The sequence below is a fragment of the Bombina bombina genome, chromosome 2 (genome assembly GCF_027579735.1).
Source record: "Bombina bombina isolate aBomBom1 chromosome 2, aBomBom1.pri, whole genome shotgun sequence".
NCBI classification, from domain to species: domain Eukaryota; kingdom Metazoa; phylum Chordata; class Amphibia; order Anura; family Bombinatoridae; genus Bombina; species Bombina bombina.
The window spans coordinates 1889825-1913087 of NC_069500.1; the positions used below are offsets into that span (position 1 = coordinate 1889825).

General features: G+C 41.8%; 1 protein-coding gene across 1 annotated transcript in view; it reads right to left on the reverse strand.

The window, feature by feature from the left end:
- Window positions 1-23263, reverse strand: part of TLN1 (talin 1) — a gene marked incomplete in the record, with an annotated part of 895533 nt that overhangs the window by 149283 nt on the left and 722987 nt on the right. Inside the window, 1 exon segment of the mRNA XM_053700951.1 lies at window positions 3596-3779. Coding sequence (XP_053556926.1) covers window positions 3596-3779 — 184 coding nt within the window.

Consider the following 23263-nt stretch of genomic DNA (forward strand, 5'->3'; position numbering starts at 1 on the left):
GAGATCGTTCGCATGGGAGTAGAATTGGTGATAGCAGATCTTCTGTCAGGCCTGCCACATCTGCATCTCTGTCAATTAGGTGAGCGGCGCCATCTTTGTTGCGCAAATCAGTAATGAGAGACCGCAGGCCGTGAAACTGTCTGTCGGCTTTGCTGCATAGCCTCTCTAGATATAGAGCCAGGTGCGTGGGCGACTCCTCCATCTTCAAAATGCTGCAGGGGTAACAACAACCGGCTAGTTGATAAACCGGGACCGTCCGTCAAATGGATATTTAGTGGGTCAGTTACCACGTTGTATTCCCCGTCTCGGTTTGAGACGTTTTGCAGGCCTCTGCGCCTTCTCAAAGGCTAGTAAATTAAATTACAGGCTCAGATTATAGAGACCATGTTCCACCATATGTTAAGAGTAGATCCTAGATAGATATAGCTTCTTAGAACGCCATAATTTAATATTTCAATGAAAAAGTGTCAGGAGCTCTGCTATGGTGCGTCTTATCGCTCTGGCAGTTGGCTCCGCCCCGGGCTTTCACATGATTTGATCAGAATGTGAGAGAGAAAAAATCTTCTCACAGGTCGTCTTATTCTGAAACTTATTCGATACCCATGAGAGACAATATTCTGAATCCAATGATTCTAAACGGAACCTGCCCAAACGTCTTGAAATAATTTCAATCTGCCCCCCAACAGTAGAACTGGATTGAGGGCTGCACCTTCATGCAGTCTTGGGGGCTGGCTTTGGTTTCTTATAAGGCTTATATTTATTCCAACTCGAAGATGGCTTCCAATTGGAGCCAGAGTCCTTAGGGGAAGCAGTGGTTTTCTGTTCTCCATTCTGACGATAGGAACAAAACCGATTAGAAGCTTTAGATTTACCCTTAGACTTTTTATCTTGAGGAAAAAAACTCCCTCCCCCCCAGTAATAGTGGAAATAATAAAATCTAACTGGGAACCAAACAAATTATTACCCTGGAATGATAGAGATAGTAACCTAGATTTAGACAATATGTCAGCATTCCATGATTTGAGCCATAAAGCTCTTCTAGCTAAAATAGCCAAAGACATAGATTTAACATCAATATTGATGATATAAAAAATAGCATCACAGATAAAATGATTAGCAAGTTGAAGCAAACAAACAATGCTATGCAAATCAGAATCTTTTTCCCGTTGTGCTAAGCTATCCAACCAAAACGTTGATGCAGCCGCAACATCAGCCATAGAAATGGCAGGTCTGAGAATATAGCCAGAATGTAAATAAGCTTTCCTTAGATAAGATACAATTCTCCTATCTAAAGGATCCTTAAAAGAGGTACTATCTTCCATAGGAAAAGTAGTAAGCTTAGCAAGAGTAGAAATAGCCACATCAACCTTATGGACTTTTTCCCAAAACTCTAACTTAGCCACTGGCAAAGGATACAACTTTTTAAACCTTGAACAAAAGAAGTACCAGGCTTAGACCATTCCTTAACAATCACATCAGAAATAGCATCAGGAACAGGGAAAACCTCAGGAGTAATCACAGGAGGTTTATAGACAGAATTTAAACGTTTACTGGATTCATTATCAAAAGGACCAGACTCCTCAATATCAAAAGTTATCAACACTTCTTTTAACAAAGAACAAATATACTCAATCTTAAAAAGATAAGTTGATATATCAGTGTCAATGTCTGAAGTAGGATCTTCTGAATCAGAGAGATCCACATCAGAGGTGGATATATCAGTATGTTGTCGGTCATTACAAATTTCATCAGTATTATGATAAGTTTTAAAAGACCTTTTATGTTTATTTGGAGGCAGAATAACAGCCATAGTCTTCTGTATCGCATCAGCAATATAATTTTTCATAACAGGGATATCATGTACATTAAATGTTGAGGGAACAACAGGTACTGTACTAGCACTAATAGAAAATGTTTCTGCATACAAAAGCTTCATACTACAGCTGGAGATATAATCTCCACTATCTTACAACAGACTTAGATTTGGTAGAACTGTGTTCAGGCAGCATGGTTAGTACAGCAGCTTCTGAGACAGGATCAGATTGAGACATCTAGTAAAATGTAAAAGAAAAAGACACTCATCTACTAGTAAACAACCAGTAAAAGGCCAGAAATTATATATATCAGCAGAGATTATGTAATAGGAGTATACTGCAGATCCATAAGACACACATATACTAGTAAACAACCAGTAGAAAGCCAGTACTGACATATATCAGCAGAGGTTATGTAATAGGAGTATATTGCAGATCCATAAGATACTCATCAACTAGTAAACAACCAGTAGAAAGCCAGTACTGAAATATATCAGCAGAGGTTATGTAATAGGAGTATATTGCAGATCCATAAGATACTCATCAACTAGTAAACAACCAGTAGAAAGCCAGTACTGAAATATATCAGCAGAGGTTATGTAATAGGAGTATATTGCAGATCCATAAGACACTCATCAACTAGTAAACAACCAGTAGAAAGCCAGTACTGAAATATATCAGCAGAGGTTATGTAATAGGAGTATATTGCAGATCCATAAGACAATCATCTACTAGTAAACAACCAGTAGAAAGCCAGTACTGACATATATCAGCAGAGGTTATGTAATAGGAGTATATTGCAGATCCATAAGACAATCATCTACTAGTAAACAACCAGTAGAAAGCCAGTACTGACATATCAGCAGAGGTTATGTAATAGGAGTATATTGCAGATCCATAAGACAATCATCTACTAGTAAACAACCAGTAGAAAGCCAGTACTGACATATATCAGCAGAGGTTATGTAATACTATATTGCAGATCCACAAGACACTCATCTACTAGTAAACAACCAGTAAAAATATAAAGTATAAAGTTCTTGGGGTTTGGGAATCTTTGCCTCCTCCTAATGGTATGGAAGAGTAATTCCCAGGAGCAATGGATCATGGAGTCTCAACACCTTTATCAAGAAAATCCAATTCTGAGATTTAGCTAAGAAAGCGGCATATGAGACAGGACAGGTGAAATACACGTGTTGCTACCTCAAAATAGCTACAGGAGAAATACAGAGGAGAGTTTGAGGTGCCTTATCGGCTCTTGAAAAATGTAACTTCTACTAAGAATTTTACACACCAGTAAGTGTTCTAGTTCTTGGAAGTGCCATTGGACTAAGATAAGAGATTTTTGTACACTACAGATTGGAGCGACCAATCAGAATTTATCTGCTTCGATACGATTTGTTGCCAATTTACTTAAATTTCATGTATGTTTCTTCATTAATTTATGCTGTATCCAGATTTAATAAAGATAAAGGGTTGAAATTAGATACGTATGTTTTTTGCTGCTTTTTGGAGGGTGTCCCCACCTGACAGAGATGTATCCAGCTATTGGCCAGGAAAGCTGCAGCATGTTTTTTTAAAATGTCTCCCTATATCTGGGCTTCTCCTCAGAGAGTATTTAAGAGTGATGTCACTTATTATAATAATTTATTGACACATGAACTACTAACACTTAATGCCATGCAGCCAAAAGTCTGTTATAAAATGATTAGTAAAAGTTTAGATTTCCCGGAGTTGGATAGTGCACCTCTCTTCCCTTTCTCCAAGCTTCATTACTTTACCTGCGTTTCTGGATCTTCTGCTCCTAAGCTGGCGGCTCCCAGTTTAACGGTCTCGGCGAGGCGTGTGATGGTTGTGACCGAAGACTGAGCTGCCTGAGCCAACTTCTCTTGACTGGATGTTGCGTTCTGAACTAATACCTTGGTGTCTTCAACCAGAGCTTTTGCGGTCTTCAGGATTCCTTCACTGAAAAAGAATTGGCTTAATCATCAATAAATCCCTCACAACCTCATGTAGAAAAGCTGCAATCTTCAGCCCGTAACCTCACCACCTAGCGTGCCTGTGCCAACTCATACAGAACACTAAGTGTCCAGAAATGAGAACTCTCTGATGCCCTGTGTCATGTGAATAGGAAGGTGTTGTATGAGTGTGTACGAGTGTGTACGAGTGTGTGTATGAGTGTGTATGGGTGTGTGTATGAGTGTGTGTATGAGTGTGTATGAGTGTGTAGTGTGTGTATGAGTGTGTGGTGTGTGTATGAGTGTGTGGTGTGTGTATGAGTGTGTGGTGTGTGTATGAGTGTGTGGTGTGTGTATGAGTGTGTATGAGTGTGTGGTGTGTGTATGAGTGTGTGGTGTGTGTATGAGTGTGTGGTGTGTGTATGAGTGTGTATGAGTGTGTGTGGTGTGTGTATGAGTGTGTGTGGTGTGTGTATGAGTGTGTATGAGTGTGTGGTGTGTGTATGAGTGTGTATGAGTGTGTGGTGTGTGTATGAGTGTGTGGTGTGTGTATGAGTGTGTGGTGTGTGTAGGAGTGTGTATGAGTGTGTGGTGTGTGTATGAGTGTGTGGTGTGTGTATGAGTGTGTGGTGTGTGTATGAGTGTGTGGTGTGTGTATGAGTGTGTATGAGAGTGTGGTGTGTGTATGAGTGTGTGGTGTGTGTATGAGTGTGTGGTGTGTGTATGAGTGTGTGTGGTGTGTGTATGAGTGTGTGTGGTGTGTGTATGAGTGTGTATGAGTGTGTGGTGTGTGTATGAGTGTGTATGAGTGTGTGGTGTGTGTATGAGTGTGTATGAGTGTGTGGTGTGTGTATGAGTGTGTGGTGTGTGTATGAGTGTGTGGTGTGTGTAGGAGTGTGTGGTGTGTATGAGTGTGTATGAGTGTGTGGTGTGTGTATGAGTGTGTGGTGTGTGTATGAGTGTGTGGTGTGTGTATGAGTGTGTATGAGTGTGTGGTGTGTGTATGAGTGTGTATGAGTGTGTGGTATGTGTATGAGTGTGTATGAGTGTGTGTGTGTATGAGTGTGTATGTGTGTGTATGAGTGTGTGGTGTGTGTATGAGTGTGTATTAGTGTGTGGTGTGTGTATGAGTGTGTGGTGTGTGTATGAGTGTGTATGAGTGTGTGGTGTGTGTATGAGTGTGTATGAGTGTGTGGTGTGTGTATGAGTGTGTGGTGTGTGTATGAGTGTGTATGAGTGTGTGGTGTGTGTATGAGTGTGTATGAGTGTGTGGTGTGTATGAGTGTGTGGTGTGTATGAGTGTGTGGTGTGTGTATGAGTGTGTATGAGTGTGTGGTGTGTGGTGTGTGTATGAGTGTGTATGAGTGTGTGGTGTGTGTATGAGTGTGTATGAGTGTGTATGAGTGTGTGGTGTGTGTATGAGAGTGTATGAGTGTGTGGTATGAGTGTGTGTGAGTGTGTGTATGAGTGTGTATGAGTGTGTATGAGTGTGTGGGTGTATATGAGTGTGTGGTGTGTGTATGAGTGTGGATGAGTGTGTATGAGTGTGTATGAGTGTGTATGAGTGTGTATGAGTGTGTATGAGTGTGTGGTGTGTGTATGAGTGTGTGGTGTGTGTATGAGTGTGTATGAGTGTGTGGTGTGTGTATGAGTGTGTATGAGTGTGTAGGTGTGTGTATGAGTGTGTGGTGTGTGTATGAGTGTGTGGTGTGTGTATGAGTGTGTATGAGTGTGTGGTGTGTGTATGAGTGTGTGGTGTGTGTATGAGTGTGTATGTGTGTGTGTATGAGAGTGTATGAGTGTGTATGTGTGTGTGTATGAGAGTGTGTATGAGTGTGTGGTGTGTGTATGAGTGTGTATGAGTGTGTGGTGTGTGTATGAGTGTGTGTATGAGAGTGTGTATGAGTGTGTATGAGTGTGTGGTATGTGTATGAGTGTGTATGAGTGTGTGGTGTTTGTATGAGTGTGTATGAGTGTGTATGAGTGTGTATGAGTGTGTGGTGTGTGTATGAGTGTATGGTGTGTGTATGAGTGTGTATGAGTGTGTGGTGTGTGTATGAGTGTGTGGTGTGTGTATGAGTGTGTATGAGTGTGTATGAGTGTGTATGAGTGTGTGTATGAGTGTGTGTATGAGTGTGTGGTGTGTGTATGAGTGTGGAGTGTGTGTATGAGTGTGTGGTGTGTGTATGAGTGTGTATGAGTGTGTGGTGTGTGTATGTGTGTGTGTATGAGAGTGTGTATGAGTGTGTATGAGTGTGTAGGTGTGTGTATGAGTGTGTGTATGAGTGTGTATGAGTGTGTGGTGTGTGTATGAGTGTGTATGAGTGTGTGGTGTGTGTATGAGTGTGTATGAGTGTGTGGTGTGTGTATGAGTGTGTATGAGTGTGTATGAGAGTGTATGAGTGTGTGGTGTGTGTATGAGTGTGTATGGGTGTGTGTATGAGTGTGTATGAGTGTGTGTATGAGTGTGTATATGAGTGTGTATGAGTGTGTATATGAGTGTGTAGTGGTGTGTGTGGTGTGTGTGTGGTGTGTGTATGAGTGTGTGGTGTGTGTATGAGTGTGTATGAGTGTGTGTATGAGAGTGTGTATGAGTGTGTATGAGTGTGTGGTGTGTGTATGAGTGTGTATGGGTGTGTGTATGAGTGTGTACGAGTGTGTATGAGTGTGTATGAGTGTGTAGTGTGTGTGTGGTGTGTGTATGAGTGTGTGGTGTGTGTATGAGTGTGTATGAGTGTGTGGTGTGTATATGAGTGTGTATGAGTGTGTGTATGAGTGTGTGTATGAGAGTGTGTATGAGAGTGTGTATGAGTGTGTATGAGTGTGTATGAGTGTGTGTATGAGTGTGTGGTGTGTGTATGAGTGTGTGTATGAGAGTGTGTATGAGTGTGTGGTAGTGTGTATGAGTGTGTATGAGTGTGTGGTGTTTGTATGAGTGTGTGGTGTGTGTATGAGTGTGTATGTGTGTGTATGAGTGTGTATGAGTGTGTATGAGTATGAGTGTGTGGGTGTGTATGAGTGTGTGGTGTGTGTATGAGTGTGTATGAGTGTGTAGTGTGTGTATGAGTGTGTGGTGTGTGTATGAGTTTGTGGTGTGTGTATGAGTGTGTATGAGTGTGTGGTGTGTGTATGAGTGTGTGGTGTGTGTATGAGTGTGTGGTGTGTGTATGAGTGTGTATGAGTGTGTGGTGTGTGTATGAGTGTGTGTATGAGAGTGTGTATGAGTGTGTGGTATGTGTATGAGTGTGTATGAGTGTGTGGTGTTTGTATGAGTGTGTATGAGTGTGTGTATGAGAGTGTGTATGAGTGTGGTATGAGTGTGTGGTGTGTGTATGAGTGTGTATGAGTGTGTGTATGAGAGTGTGTATGAGTGTGTATGAGTGTGTGGGTGTGTGTATGAGTGTGTATTTGTGTGTATGAGTGTGTGTATGAGTGTGTGTATGAGTGTGTATATGAGTGTGTATGAGTGTGTATGAGTGTGTATGAGTGTGTAGTGTGTGGTGTGGTGTGTGTGTGGTGTGTGTGTGGTGTGAGTGTGGTGTGTGTGAGTGTGTGGTGTGTGTATGAGTGTGTATGAGTGTGTGGTGTGTATATGAGTGTGTATGAGTGTGTGTATGAGTGTGTGTATGAGTGTGTGTATGAGTGTGTGTATGAGTGTGTAAGAGTGTGTGTATGAGTGTGTATGAGTGTGTGTATGAGTGTGTGTATGAGTGTGTAAGAGTGTGTGTATGAGTGTGTAAGAGTGTGTGTAAGAGTGTGTGTATGAGTGTGTAAGAGTGTGTGTATGAGTGTGTATGAGTGTGTGGTGTGTGTATGAGTGTGTATGAGTGTGTGGTGTGTGGTGTGTGTATGAGTGTGTATGAGAGTGTGTATGAGAGTGTGTATGAGTGTGTGGTGTGTGTATGAGTGTGTACGAGTGTGTACGAGTGTGTACGAGTGTGTACGAGTGTGTACGAGTGTGTACATGAGTGTGTATATGAGTGTGTATGAGTGTGTATGAGTGTGTATGAGTGTGTATGAGTGTGTATGAGTGTGTATGAGTGTGTATGAGTGTGTATGAGTGTGTAGTGTGTGTGTGTGTGGTGTGTGTATGAGTGTGTATGAGTGTGTGGTGTGTATATGAGTGTGTGTATGAGTGTGTGTATGAGTGTGTGTATGAGTGTGTGTATGTGTGTGTATGAGTGTGTGTATGAGTGTGTGTATGAGTGTGTGTATGAGTGTGTGTATGAGTGTCTGTATGAGTGTGTGTATGAGTGTGTGTATGAGTGTGTGGTGTGTATATGAGTGTGTGTATGAGTGTGTGTATGAGTGTGTGTATGAGTGTGTGTATGAGTGTGTGTATGAGTGTGTGTATGAGTGTGTGTATGAGTGTGTGTATGAGTGTGTGTATGAGTGTGTGTAAGAGTGTGTGTATGAGTGTGTGTATGAGTGTGTGTATGAGTGTGTGTATGAGTGTGTGTATGGGTGTGTATGAGTGTGTGTATGAGTGTGTGTATGGGTGTGTATGGGTGTGTATGAGTGTGTGTATGAGTGTGTGTATGAGTGTGTATGAGTGTGTATGAGTGTGTGTATGAGTGTATATGAGTGTGTATGAGTGTGTACGAGTGTGTGTACGAGTGTGTGTATGAGTGTGTGTATGGGTGTGTATGAGTGTGTGTATGGGTGTGTATGAGTGTGTGTATGAGTGTGTGTATGGGTGTGTATGGGTGTGTATGAGTGTGTGTATGAGTGTGTGTATGAGTGTGTGTATGAGTGTGTATGAGTGTGTATGAGTGTGTGTATGAGTGTATATGAGTGTGTATGAGTGTGTATGAGTGTGTGTACGAGTGTGTGTATGAGTGTGTATATGAGTGTGTATGAGTGTGTAGTGTGGTGTGTGTATGAGTGTGTGGTGTGTGTATGAGTGTGTATGAGTGTGTGGTGTGTATATGAGTGTGTATGAGTGTGTGTATGAGTGTGTGTATGAGTGTGTGTATGAGTGTGTGTATGAGTGTGTATATGAGTGTGTGTATGAGTGTGTAAGAGTGTGTGTAAGAGTGTGTGTAAGAGTGTGTGTATGAGTGTGTGTATGAGTGTGTGTATGGGTGTGTATGAGTGTGTGTATGAGTGTGTGTATGAGTGTGTCTATGGTGTGTGTATGGGTGTGTGTATGAGTGTGTGCATGAGTGTGTATGAGTGTGTATGAGTGTGTATGAGTGTGTGTATGAGTGTGTGCATGAGTGTGTATGAGTGTGTGTATGAGTGTGTGTCGAGTGTGTATATGAGTGTGTGTATGAGTGTGTGTGTGTGTGTGTGTGGTGTGTGTATGAGTGTGTATATGAGTGTGTATATGAGTGTGTGGTGTGTGTATGAGTGTGTGTATGAGTGTGTGTATGAGTGTGTGTATGAGTGTGTATGAGTGTGTGTATGAGTGTGTGTATGAGTGTGTGTATGAGTGTGTGTATGAGTGTGTAAGAGTGTGTGTATGAGTGTGTAAGAGTGTGTGTAAGAGTGTGTGTATGAGTGTGTAAGAGTGTGTGTATGAGTGTGTATGAGTGTGTGGTGTGTGTATGAGTGTGTATGAGTGTGTGGTGTGGTGTATGAGTGTGTATGAGAGTGTGTATGAGAGTGTGTATGAGAGTGTGTATGAGTGTGTGGTGTGTGTATGAGTGTGTACGAGTGTGTACGAGTGTGTACGAGTGTGTATAGAGTGTGTATGAGTGTGTATGAGTGTGTATGAGTGTGTATGAGTGTGTATGAGTGTGTATGAGTGTGTAGTGTGTGTGTGTGTGGTGTGTGTATGAGTGTGTATGAGTGTGTGGTGTGTATATGAGTGTGTATGAGTGTGTGTATGAGTGTGTGTATGAGTGTGTGTATGAGTGTGTGTATGAGTGTGTGTATGAGTGTGTAAGAGTGTGTGTATGAGTGTGTGTATGAGTGTGTGTATGAGTGTGTGTATGGGTGTGTATGAGTGTGTGTATGGGTGTGTATGAGTGTGTGTATGAGTGTGTGTATGGGTGTGTATGGGTGTGTATGAGTGTGTGTATGAGTGTGTGTATGAGTGTGTATGAGTGTGTGTATGAGTGTATATGAGTGTGTATGAGTGTGTGTACGAGTGTGTGTATGAGTGTGTATATGAGTGTGTATGAGTGTGTAGTGTGGTGTGTGTATGAGTGTGTGGTGTGTGTATGAGTGTGTATGAGTGTGTGGTGTGTATATGAGTGTGTGTATGAGTGTGTGTATGAGTGTGTGTATGAGTGTGTGTATGAGTGTGTGTATGAGTGTGTGTATGAGTGTGTGTATGAGTGTGTGTATGAGTGTGTGTATGAGTGTGTGTATGAGTGTGTAAGAGTGTGTGTAAGAGTGTGTGTATGAGTGTGTGTATGAGTGTGTGTATGAGTGTGTGTATGAGTGTGTGTATGAGTGTGTGTAAGAGAGTGTGTATGAGTGTGTCTATGAGTGTGTATGGGTGTGTGTATGAGTGTGTGCATGAGTGTGTATGAGTGTGTATGAGTGTGTGTATGAGTGTGTGCATGAGTGTGTACTGAGTGTGTATATGAGTGTGTATGAGTGTGTGTATGAGTGTGTGTACGAGTGTGTATATGAGTGTGTGTATGAGTGTGTGGTGTGTGTGTGTGTGTGGTGTGTGTATGAGTGTGTATATGAGTGTGTATATGAGTGTGTGGTGTGTGTATGAGTGTGTGTATGAGTGTGTGTATGAGAGTGTGTATGAGTGTGTGTATGAGTGTGTGTATGAGTGTGTGTATGAGTGTGTGTATGAGTGTGTATGAGTGTGTAAGAGTGTGTGTATGAGTGTGTAAGAGTGTGTGTAAGAGTGTGTGTATGAGTGTGCAAGAGTGTGTGTATGAGTGTGTATGAGTGTGTGTGTGTGTATGAGTGTGTATGAGTGTGTATGAGTGTGTGTATGAGTGTGTATGAGAGTGTGTATGAGTGTGTATGAGTGTGTGTATGAGTGTGTGGTGTGTGTATGAGTGTGTGTATGAGTGTGTATGAGTGTGTGTATGAGTGTGTATGAGTGTGTATGAGTGTGTATGAGTGTGTATGAGTGTGTATGAGTGTGTGTATGAGTGTGTAGTATGAGTGTGTGTATGGTGTGTGTATGAGTGTGTATGAGTGTGTGGTGTGTATGAGTGTGTATGAGTGTGTGTATGAGTGTGTGTATGAGTGTGTGTATGAGTGTGTGTATGAGTGTGTGTATGAGTGTGTAAGAGTGTGTGTATGAGTGTGTAGAGTGTGTGAGTGTGTGTATGAGTGTGTGTATGAGTGTGTATGAGTGTGTAGTGTGTGTATGAGTGTGTATGAGTGTGTGGTGTGTGTATGAGTGTGTGTATGAGTGTGTGTATGAGTGTGTGTATGAGAGTGTGTATGAGTGTGTGTATGAGTGTGTGTATGAGTGTGTGTATGAGTGTGTGTATGAGTGTGTGTATGAGTGTGTGTATGAGTGTGTAAGAGTGTGTGTAAGAGTGTGTAAGAGTGTGTGTATGAGTGTGTGTATGAGTGTGTGTATGAGTGTGTGTATGAGTGTGTGTAGGTGTGTCTATGAGTGTGTGTATGAGTGTGTGTATGAGTGTGTTATGAGTGTGTATGAGTGTGTATGAGTGTGTGCATGAGTGTGTATGAGTGTGTATGAGTGTGTGTATGAGTGTGTGTATGAGTGTGTATGAGTGTGTATATGAGTGTGTGTATGAGTGTGTGTATGAGTGTGTGTACGAGTGTGTATATGAGTGTGTGTATGAGTGTGTGTGTGTGTGTGTGTGAGTGTGTGTATGAGTGTGTATTGAGTGTGTGTATGAGTGTGTGTATGAGTGTGTAAGAGTGTGTGTATGAGTGTGTGTATGAGTGTGTGTATGAGTGTGTGTATGAGTGTGTGTATGAGTGTGTATGAGTGTGTATATGAGTGTGTATATGAGTGTGTATGAGTGTGTGTATGAGTGTATATGAGTGTGTGGTGTGTATATGAGTGTGTGTATGAGTGTGTGTATGAGTGTGAGTATGAGTGTGTGTATGAGTGTGTGTATGAGTGTGTGTATGAGTGTGTGTATGAGTGTGTGTATGAGTGTGTGTATGAGTGTGTGTATGAGTGTGTGTATGAGTGTGTGTATGAGTGTGTATGAGTGTGTGTATGAGTGTGTGTATGAGTGTGTATGAGTGTGTATATGAGTGTGTATATGAGTGTGTATGAGTGTGTGTATGAGTGTATATGAGTGTGTGGTGTGTATATGAGTGTGTGTATGAGTGTGTGTATGAGTGTGTGTATGAGTGTGTGTATGAGTGTGTATGAGTGTGTGTATGAGTGTGTGTATGAGTGTGTGTATGAGTGTGTATATGAGTGTGTGTATGAGTGTGTGTATGAGTGTGTATGAGTGTGTGTATGAGTGTGTGTATGAGTGTGTATGAGTGTGTATATGAGTGTGTATATGAGTGTGTATGAGTGTGTGTATGAGTGTATATGAGTGTGTGGTGTGTATATGAGTGTGTGTATGAGTGTGTGTATGAGTGTGTGTATGAGTGTGTATGAGTGTGTGTATGAGTGTGTGTATGAGTGTGTGTATGTGTGTGTATGAGTGTGTGTATGAGTGTGTGTATGAGTGTGTGTATGAGTGTGTGTATGAGTGTCTGTATGAGTGTGTGTATGAGTGTGTGTATGAGTGTGTGTATGAGTGTGTGTATGAGTGTGTGTATGAGTGTGTGTATGAGTGTGTATGAGTGTGTATATGAGTGTGTATATGAGTGTGTATGAGTGTGTGTATGAGTGTATATGAGTGTGTGGTGTGTATATGAGTGTGTGTATGAGTGTGTGTATGAGTGTGTGTATGAGTGTGTGTATGAGTGTGTGTATGAGTGTGTGTATGAGTGTGTGTATGAGTGTGTGTATGAGTGTGTGTATGAGTGTGTGTATGAGTGTGTGTATGAGTGTCTGTATGAGTGTGTGTATGAGTGTGTGTATGAGTGTGTGTATGAGTGTGTGTATGAGTGTGTGTATGAGTGTGTATGAGTGTGTGTATGAGTGTCTGTATGAGTGTGTGTATGAGTGTGTGTATGAGTGTGTGTATGAGTGTGTGTATGAGTGTGTGTATGAGTGTGTGTATGAGTGTGTGTATGAGTGTGTGTATGAGTGTGTGTATGAGTGTGTGTATGAGTGTGTGCATGAGTGTGTGTATGAGTGTGTGTATGAGTGTGTGTATGAGTGTGTGTATGAGTGTGTGTTATTACCTTTTGCAACACTTTCAAGTTTGACTTCAATCAGGAATAAAAGTCCGCACACATTTTAGTCACTTTGCCAAATATTGCAGCTATCTTGTTGTACATAACTTCAGACATTTTCAGACCAAGCATAAAAATTGTGTCGCAAAGGGATGTGATATTATTGCACTGTCTTGGGAAAAATATAATTTATGCTTAACTGATAAATTATTTTTCCTTCTTGGTAGTGAGAGTCCACAAAAACATTCATAACCAATGGGAAATACTTCACCTGGCCACCAGGAGGAGGCAAAGACACCCAAAAAAAAAGTATTGAAGTATCCCTCCCACTTCCTCTACCCTCTCAGTAATTCATGCTGAGGACAAGGAAAAGTAGAGAGACACAAGGAGTAAAGAGGTGTCAGACTGCCCCCACTACACAAGTTCAGGCGGTTTGTGCACTCTCATCACCAAGAAGGAAAAACATAAATTATGCTTACCTGCTAATTTCATTTCCTTCTGTATGAGGAGAGTCCACGGCATCATTTCTTACTGTTGGGAAATACTGAACCTTGGCCACCAGCCAAAGGTTTAAATACTCCCTTGACTTCCCTCATATCCCAGTCATTCTGTCAAGGGAACAAGTAACAGTAGGAGAAATATCAGGGTATAAATGGTTCAGAGAGAGAAAAACTAAATTTTGGTCCGCCCATCAGAGTATACGGGCGGGGGCCAAGGACTCTCCTCATACAGAAGGAAATTAAAATTATCAGGTAAGCATAATTTATGTTTTCCTTCTTAAATATGAGGAGAGTCCACAACATCATTCCTACTGTTGGGAAAACTATATCCAAGCTCTAGAGGACTGAATGATAACGGGAGGTTAAAAGAAAAGGCGTACCCTAATCTGAGGGCACCACAGCCTGCAAAACCTTTCTCCCAAAAGCTGCTTCAGCAGAAGCAAAAAAGGAAATTTATGCTTACCTGATAAATTGATTTCTTCTACGATACGACGACTCCACGGATTCATCCTTACTTGTGGGATATTATCCTCCTGCTAACAGGAAGTGCCAAAGAGCACCACAGCAGAGCTGTATATATAGCCCCTCCCTTTTCTCCATCCCCAGTCATTTGACCGAAGGTATAGGAAGAGAAAAGAAAAGCTAAAAGGTGCAGAGGTGACTGAAGTTTTGAAAAAATATAATCTGTATAAAAAGACAGGGAGGGCCGTGGACTCGTCGTATCGTAGAAGAAATCAAATTATCAGGTAAGCATAAATTTCCTTTTCTTCTACTAGATACGACGAGTCCACGGATTCATCCTTACTTGTGGGATACAATACCAAAGCAACAGGACACGGATGAACGGGAGGGACAAGACAGATACCTAAATGGAAGGCACCACTGCTTGAAGAACTTTTCTCCCAAAAACAGCCTCAGAAGAAGCAAAAGTATTAAATTTGTAAAATTTGGAAAAAGTATGAAGGGACGACCAAGTCGCAGCCTTACAAATCTGTTCAACAGAAGCATCGTTTTTAAAAGCCCATGTGGAAGCCACAGCTCTAGTAGAATGAGCCGTAATCCTTTCAGGAGGCTGCTGTCCAGCAGTCTCATATGCCAGGCGGATGATGCTTTTCAGCCAAAAAGATAGAGAGGTAGCCGTAGCTTTTTGACCTCTACGCTTTCCAGAATAAACAACGAATAGAGAAGATGTTTGACGGAAATCCTCAGTCGCTTATAAGTAAAACTTCAAGGCACAAACCACATCCAAGTTGTGTAACAGACGCTCCTTTTTAGAAGAAGGATTAGGACACAAAGAAGGAACAACAATTTCCTGATTAATTTTCTTATTTGAAACAACCTTAGGAAGGAATCCCGGTTTAGTACGCAAAACCACCTTATCAGAATGGAATATAAGATAAGGCGAATCACATTGCAACGCAGAAAGCTCAGAAACTCTTCGAGCAGAAGAGATAGCAACTAAAAACAAAACTTTCCAAGATAACAGCTTAATATCTATGGAATGCATGGGTTCAAACGGAACCCCTTGAAGAACATTAAGAACTAAATTCAAACTCCATGGCGGAGCAATAGGTTTAAATACAGGCTTGATTCTGATTAAAGCCTGAGAAAAGGACTGAACGTCTGGAACATTCGCCAGACGCTTATGTAGTAGAATTGACAAAGCAGAAATTTGTCCCTTTAAGGAACTAGCTGATAACCCCTTCTCCAATCCTTCTTGGAGAAAAGACAAAATCCTAGGAATCCTAACCCTACTCCATGAGTAGACCTTGGATTCACACCAATAAAGATATTTACGCCATATCTTATGGTAAATTTTCCTAGTGACAGGCTTGCGAGCCTGAATCAAAGTATCAATGACGGACTCAGAGAATCCCCGCTTAGATAAGATCAAGCGTTCAATCTCCAGGCAGTCAGCTGCCGAGAAGTTAGATTTGGATGTTGGAACGGACCTTGAATGAGCAGGTCCTTTCTCAACGGAAGTTTCCACGGTGGCAGAGAGGACATGTCCACTAGATCTGCATACCAAGTCCTGCGTGGCCATGCAGGCGCTATTAGGATTACCGAAGCTCTCTCCTGTTTGATTCTTGCAATCACACGAGGCAGGAGAGGAAATGGTGGAAACACATAAGCCAGGCTGAACGACCAAGGTACTGCTAGAGCATCTATCAGTACAGCTTGGGGATCCCATGACCTGGACCCGTAACGAGGAAGTTTGGCATTCTGACGAGATGCCATCAGATCCAATTCCGGTGTGCCCCATTGACGAATCAATGATGCAAACACCTTCGGATGGAGTTCACACTCCCCCGGATGAAAAGTCTGACGACCTAGAAAATCCGCTTCCCAGTTCTCTACTCCTGGGATATAGATTGCTGATAGATGGCAAGAGTGAGCCTCCGCCCATCGGATTATCTTTGAAACCTCTATAATCGCTAGAGAACTCCTTGTTCCCCCTTGATGATTGATATATGCTACTGTCGTGATATTGTCCGACTGGAATCTTATGAATTTGGCCAAAGCCAACTGAGGCCATGCCTGAAGCGCGTTGAATATTGCTCTCAATTCCAGAATATTGATTGATAGGAGAGACTCCTCCTGAGCCCAAACACCCTGAGCCTTCAGGGAACTCCAGACTGCACCCCAGCCCAAGAGGCTGGCGTCCGTCGTCACTATTACCCATGCTGGCCTGCGGAAGCACATTCCCTGGGACAGATGATCCTGTGACAACCACCAAAGAAGAGAGTCTCTGGTCTCTTGATCCAGATCTATCTGAGGAGATAAATTCGCATAATCCCCATTCCACTGTCTGAGCATGCACAGCTGCAGTGGTCTGAGATGAAAGCGAGCAAACGGAACGATGTCCATTGCCGCTACCATTAATCCAATGACTTCCATACACTGAGCCACTGATGGACGAGGAATGGACTAAAGCGCTCGGCAAGTATTTAGAATCTTTGGCTTTCTGACCTCCGTCAGAAATATTTTCATGTCTACCGAGTCTATCAGAGTTCCCAAGAATGGAACTCTTGTTAGTGGAACTAGTGAACTCTTTTCTATATTCACTTTCCGACCGTGAGTTCTTAGAAAAGCCAACACGATGTCCGTGTGAGATTTGGTCAGATGATAAGCTGACGCCTGAATCAAAATATCATCTAGCTAGGGCGCCACTGCTATGCCCCGTGGCCTGAGAACCGCCAGAAGGGACCCTAGCACCTTTGTAAAGATTCTGGGAGCTGTAGCCAACCCGAAGGGGAGGGCCACAAACTGATAGTGTTCGTCCAGAAAGGCGAACCTTAGAAACTGATGATGATCCTTGTGGATAGGAATGTGAAGATACGCATCCTTCAGGTCCACGGTGGTCATATATTGACCCTCCTGGATCATTGGTAAAATTGTTCGTATAGTCTCCATCTTGAATGATGGGACTCTGAGAAATTTGTTTAGGCACTTTAGATCTAAAATCGGTCAGAAAGTTCCCTCTTTTTTGGGAACCACAAACAGATTTTAGTAAAACCCCTGTCCCTGTTCTAGTTTTGGAACTCGACAAATTACCCCCATGGTATAGAGGTCTTTTACACAGCGTAAGAACGCCTCTCTTTTTGTCTGGTCTACAGACAAACGTGAAAGATGAAATCTCCCTCTTGGGAGAAAATCCTTGAATTCCAGCTGATACCCCTGGGTCACAATTTCTAATGCCCAGGGATCCTGAACATCCCTTGCCCAAGCCTGAGCGAAGAGAGAAAGTCTGCCTCCTACTAAATCCGGTCCTGGATCGGGGGCTGCCCCTTCATGCTGTCTTGGTAGCAGCAGCAGGCTTCTTGGCTTGTTTACCTTTATTCCAGGCCTGGTTAGGTCTCCAGACTTACTTGGATTGAGCAAAATTCCCCTCCTGCTTTGTGGCGGAAGAGGAAGTAGAGGGTCCTCCTTTAGAGTTTCGAAATTAACGAAAATTATTTTGTTTACCCCTTATCTTAACAGTTTTATCCTGAGGCAGGGCATGACCTTTACCTCTAGTAATGTCAGCAATGATTTCTTTCAATTCAGGCCCGAGTGCTCTTTGCCACTTCCTGTTAGCAGGAGGATAATATCCCACAAGGATGAATCCGTGGACTCGTCGTATCTAGTAGAAGAAACGTCAAATTTGTAGAATTTTTAAAAAGTATGTAAGGAGGACCAGGTAGCCGCCTTACAAATCTGATCCATAGATGCCTCGTTCTTAAAGGCCCAAGAGGAAGCCACCGCTCTAGTGGAATGAGCCGTAATCCTCTGAGAAGGTCTAAGTACCGCTGATAAGGAAGTCGAAGAGGCCTTCAGACCCTTAAGCTTCCCAGAGTAGATAAACAAGGAAGAAGTTTGTCTAAAATCCCTAGTAGATTGAAGATAAAACTTCAAAGCTCGGACAACATCCAGATTATGAAGTAAAGGTTCCTACAAAGAAGAAGGATTAGGACACAAAGAAGGAACCACAATCTCCAGATTGATGTTACGATCAGACACCACCTTAGGAAGAAAACCCAAGCGGGTATGTAAGACAGCCTTATCAGTGTGAAACACCAGATAAGGAGGCTCACATTGCAAGGGAGCCATTTCAGAAACTCTGCGTGACGATGCAATAGCCAATAGAAAAAGAACCTCCAAGGTGGAGCGTTAGATCTAAACACAGGTCTTATCCTGATCAGAGCCTTAATGAAGGATTGCACGTCAGGGAGCTCTGCCAGCCTCTTGAGCAGCAAAACAGAAAGGGACAAAATCTGTCCCTTCAGGGAACTGGCAGAAAGGCCCTTCTCTAGACCCTCCTGGAGAAAGGAAAGAATCCTGGCAGCCTTGAACTTATGCCAGGCGAAACCACACCCTTCAGAACAAGTAAGCTCTCCACACCTTATGATAGATGCGATGTAACAGGCTTACGAGCCTGAATGAGTATTAATATCCCTCTCGGAGAAACCTCTCTTGGCTAAGACTAAGCGTTCAATCTCCACGCAGTCAGCCTCAGAGAATCTAGATTTTGATGAACAAAGGGACCCTGTTCCAGCAGATCCCTGCGACAATGTAACCTCCATGGAGCAGATAAGGACATCCCCACCAGGTCCACAAACCACATTCTTTGCGGCCACGATAGAGCAATCAGTATCACTGATGCTTGCTCCTGCTTGATGTGGGCTACTACACGAGGGAGAAGTGGGTAACGGCGGAAAAAACATAATTTATGTAAGAACTTACCTGATAAATTCATTTCTTTCATATTAACAAGAGTCCATGAGCTAGTGACGTATGGGATATACATTCCTACCAGGAGGGGCAAAGTTTCCCAAACCTTAAAATGCCTATAAATACACCCCTCACCACACCCACAAATCAGTTTAACGAATAGCCAAGAAGTGGGGTGATAAGAAAAAGTGCGAAGCATATAAAATAAGGAATTGGAATAATTGTGCTTTATACAAAAAAATCATAACCACCACAAAAAAGGGTGGGCCTCATGGACTCTTGTTAATATGAAAGAAATGAATTTATCAGGTAAGTTCTTACATAAATTATGTTTTCTTTCATGTAATTAACAAGAGTCCATGAGCTAGTGACGTATGGGATAATGACTACCCAAGATGTGGATCTTTCCACACAAGAGTCACTAGAGAGGGAGGGATAAAATAAAGACAGCCAATTCCTGCTGAAAATAATCCACACCCAAAATAAAGTTTAACAAAAAACATAAGCAGAAGATTCAAACTGAAACCGCTGCCTGAAGAACTTTTCTACCAAAAACTGCTTCAGAAGAAGAAAATACATCAAAATGGTAGAATTTAGTAAAAGTATGCAAAGAAGACCAAGTTGCTGCTTTGCAGATCTGGTCAACCGAAGCTTCATTCCTAAACGCCCAGGAAGTAGATACTGACCTAGTAGAATGAGCTGTAATTCCTTGAGGCGGAGTTTTACCCGACTCAACATAGGCAAGATGAATTAAAGATTTCAACCAAGATGCCAAAGAAATGGCAGAAGCTTTCTGGCCTTTCCTAGAACCGGAAAAGATAACAAATAGACTAGAAGTCTTACGGAAAGATTTCGTAGCTTCAACATAATATTTCAAAGCTCTAACAACATCCAAAGAATGCAATGATTTCTCCTTAGAATTCTTAGGATTAGGACATAATGAAGGAACCACAATTTCTCTACTAATGTTGTTGTAATTCACAACTTTAGGTAAAAATTCAAAAGAAGTTCGCAACACCGCCTTATCCTGATGAAAAATCAGAAAAGGAGACTCACACGAAAGAGCAGATAATTCAGAAACTCTTCTAGCAGAAGAGATGGCCAAAAGGAACAAAACTTTCCAAGAAAGTAATTTAATGTCCAATGAATGCATAGGTTCAAACGGAGGAGCTTGAAGAGCTCCCAGAACCAAATTCAAACTCCAAGGAGGAGAAATTGACTTAATGACAGGTTTTATACGTACCAAAGCTTGTACAAAACAATGAATATCAGGAAGAATAGCAATCTTTCTGTGAAAAAGAACAGAAAGAGCAGAGATTTGTCCTTTCAAAGAACTTGCGGACAAACCCTTATCCAAACCATCCTGAAGAAATTGTAAAATTCTCGGTATTCTAAAAGAATGCCAAGAAAAATGATGAGAAAGACACCATGAAATATAAGTCTTCCAGACTCTATAATATATCTCTCGAGATACAGATTTACGAGCCTGTAACATAGTATTAATCACGGAGTCAGAGAAACCTCTATGACCAAGAATCAAGCGTTCAATCTCCATACCTTTAAATTTAAGGATTTCAGATCCGGATGGAAAAAAGGACCTTGTGACAGAAGGTCTGGTCTTAACGGAAGAGTCCATGGCTGGCAAGATGCCATCCGGACAAGATCCGCATACCAAAACCTGTGAGGCCATGCCGAAGCTATTAGCAGAACAAACGAGCATTCCCTCAGAATCTTGGAGATTACTCTTGGAAGAAGAACTAGAGGCGGAAAGATATAGGCAGGATGATACTTCCAAGGAAGTGATAATGCATCCACTGCCTCCGCCTGAGGATCCCGGGATCTGGACAGATACCTGGGAAGTTTCTTGTTTAGATGAGAGGCCATCAGATCTATCTCTGGGAGCCCCCACAATTGAACAATCTGAAGAAATACCTCTGGGTGAAGAGACCATTCGCCCGGATGCAACGTTTGGCGACTGAGATAATCCGCTTCCCAATTGTCTACACCTGGGATATGAACCGCAGAGATTAGACAGGAGCTGGATTCCGCCCAAACCAAAATTCGAGATACTTCTTTCATAGCCAGAGGACTGTGAGTCCCTCCTTGATGATTGATGTATGCCACAGTTGTGACATTGTCTGTCTGAAAACAAATGAACGATTCTCTCTTCAGAAGAGGCCAAAACTGAAGAGCTCTGAAAATTGCACGGAGTTCCAAAATATTGATTGGTAATCTCACCTCCTGAGATTCCCAAACTCCTTGTGCCGTCAGAGATCCCCACACAGCTCCCCAACCTGTGAGACTTGCATCTGTTGAAATTACAGTCCAGGTCGGAAGAACAAAAGAAGCCCCCTGAATTAAACGATGGTGATTTGTCCACCACGTTAGAGAGTGTCGAACAATCGGTTTTAAAGATATTAATTGAGATATCTTCGTGTAATCCCTGCACCATTGGTTCAGCATACAGAGCTGAAGAGGTCGCATGTGAAAACGAGCAAAGGGGATCGCGTCCGATGCAGCAGTCATAAGACCTAGAATTTCCATGCATAAGGCTACCGAAGGGAATGATTGTGACTGAAGGTTTCGACAAGCTGTAATCAATTTTAGACGTCTCTTGTCTGTTAAAGACAGAGTCATGGACACTGAATCTATCTGGAAACCCAGAAAGGTTACCCTTGTTTGAGGAATCAAAGAACTTTTTGGTAAATTGATCCTCCAACCATGATCTTGAAGAAACAACACAAGTCGATTCGTATGAGACTCTGCTAAATGTAAAGACGGAGCAAGTACCAAGATATCGTCCAAATAAGGAAATACCACAATACCCTGTTCTCTGATTACAGACAGAAGGGCACCGAGAATCTTTGTGAAAATTCTTGGAGCTGTAGCAAGGCCAAACGGTAGAGCCACAAATTGGTAATGCTTGTCTAGAAAAGAGAATCTCAGGAACTGATAATGATCTGGATGAATCGGAATATGCAGATATGCATCCTGTAAATCTATTGTGGACATATAATTCCCTTGCTGAACAAAAGGCAATATAGTCCTTACAGTTACCATCTTGAACGTTGGTATCCTTACATAACGATTCAATAATTTTAGATCCAGAACTGGTCTGAAGGAATTCTCCTTCTTTGGTACAATGAAGAGATTTGAATAAAACCCCATCCCCTGTTCCGGAACTGGAACTGGCATAATTACTCCAGCCAACTCTAGATCTGAAACACAATTCAGAAATGCTTGAGCTTTCACTGGATTTACTGGGACATGGGAAAGAAAAAATCTCTTTGCAGGAGGTCTCATCTTGAAACCAATTCTGTACCCTTCTGAAACAATGTTCTGAATCCAAAGATTGTGAACAGATTTGATCCAAATTTCTTTGAAAAAACGTAACCTGCCCCCTACCAGCTGAACTGGAATGAGGGCCGTACCTTCATGTGAACTTAGAAGCAGGCTTTGCCTTTCTAGCAGGCTTGGATTTATTCCAGACTGGAGATGGTTTCCAAACTGAAACTGCTCCTGAGGACGAAGGATCAGGCTTTTGTTCTTTGTTGAAACGAAAGGAACGAAAACGATTGTTAGCCCTGTTTTTACCTTTAGATTTTTTATCCTGTGGTAAAAAAGTTCCTTTCCCACCAGTAACAGTTGAAATAATAGAATCCAACTGAGAACCAAATAATTTGTTTCCCTGGAAAGAAATGGAAAGTAGAGTTGATTTAGAAGCCATATCAGCATTCCAAGTCTTAAGCCATAAAGCTCTTCTGGCTAAGATAGCCAGAGACATAAATCTAACATCAACTCTAATAATATCAAAAATGGCATCACAGATGAAATTATTAGCATGCTGGAGAAGAATAATAATATCATGAGAATCACGATTTGTTACTTGTTGCGCTAGAGTTTCCAACCAAAAAGTTGAAGCTGCAGCAACATCAGCCAATGATATAGCAGGTCTAAGAAGATTACCTGAACATAGATAAGCTTTTCTTAGAAAAGATTCAATTTTTCTATCTAAAGGATCCTTAAACGAGGTACCATCTGACGTAGGAATGGTAGTACGTTTAGCAAGGGTAGAAATAGCCCCATCAACTTTAGGGATTTTGTCCCAAAATTCTAACCTGTCAGGCGGAACAGGATATAATTGCTTAAAACGTTTAGAAGGAGTAAATGAATTACCCAATTTATCCCATTCCTTAGCAATTACTGCAGAAATAGCATTAGGAACAGGAAAGACTTCTGGAATAACCGCAGGAGCTTTAAAAACCTTATCCAAACGTATAGAATTAGTATCAAGAGGACTAGAATCCTCTATTTCTAAAGCAATTAGTACTTCTTTAAGTAAAGAGCGAATAAATTCCATCTTAAATAAATATGAAGATTTATCAGCATCAATCTCTGAGACAGAATCCTCTGAACTAGAAGAGTCCAAAGAATCAGAATGATGGTGTTCATTTAAAAATTCATCTGTAGAGAGAGAAGATTTAAAAGACTTTTTACGTTTACTAGAAGGAGAAATAACAGACAAAGCCTTCTTTATGGATTCAGAAACAAAATCTCATATGTTATCAGGAACATT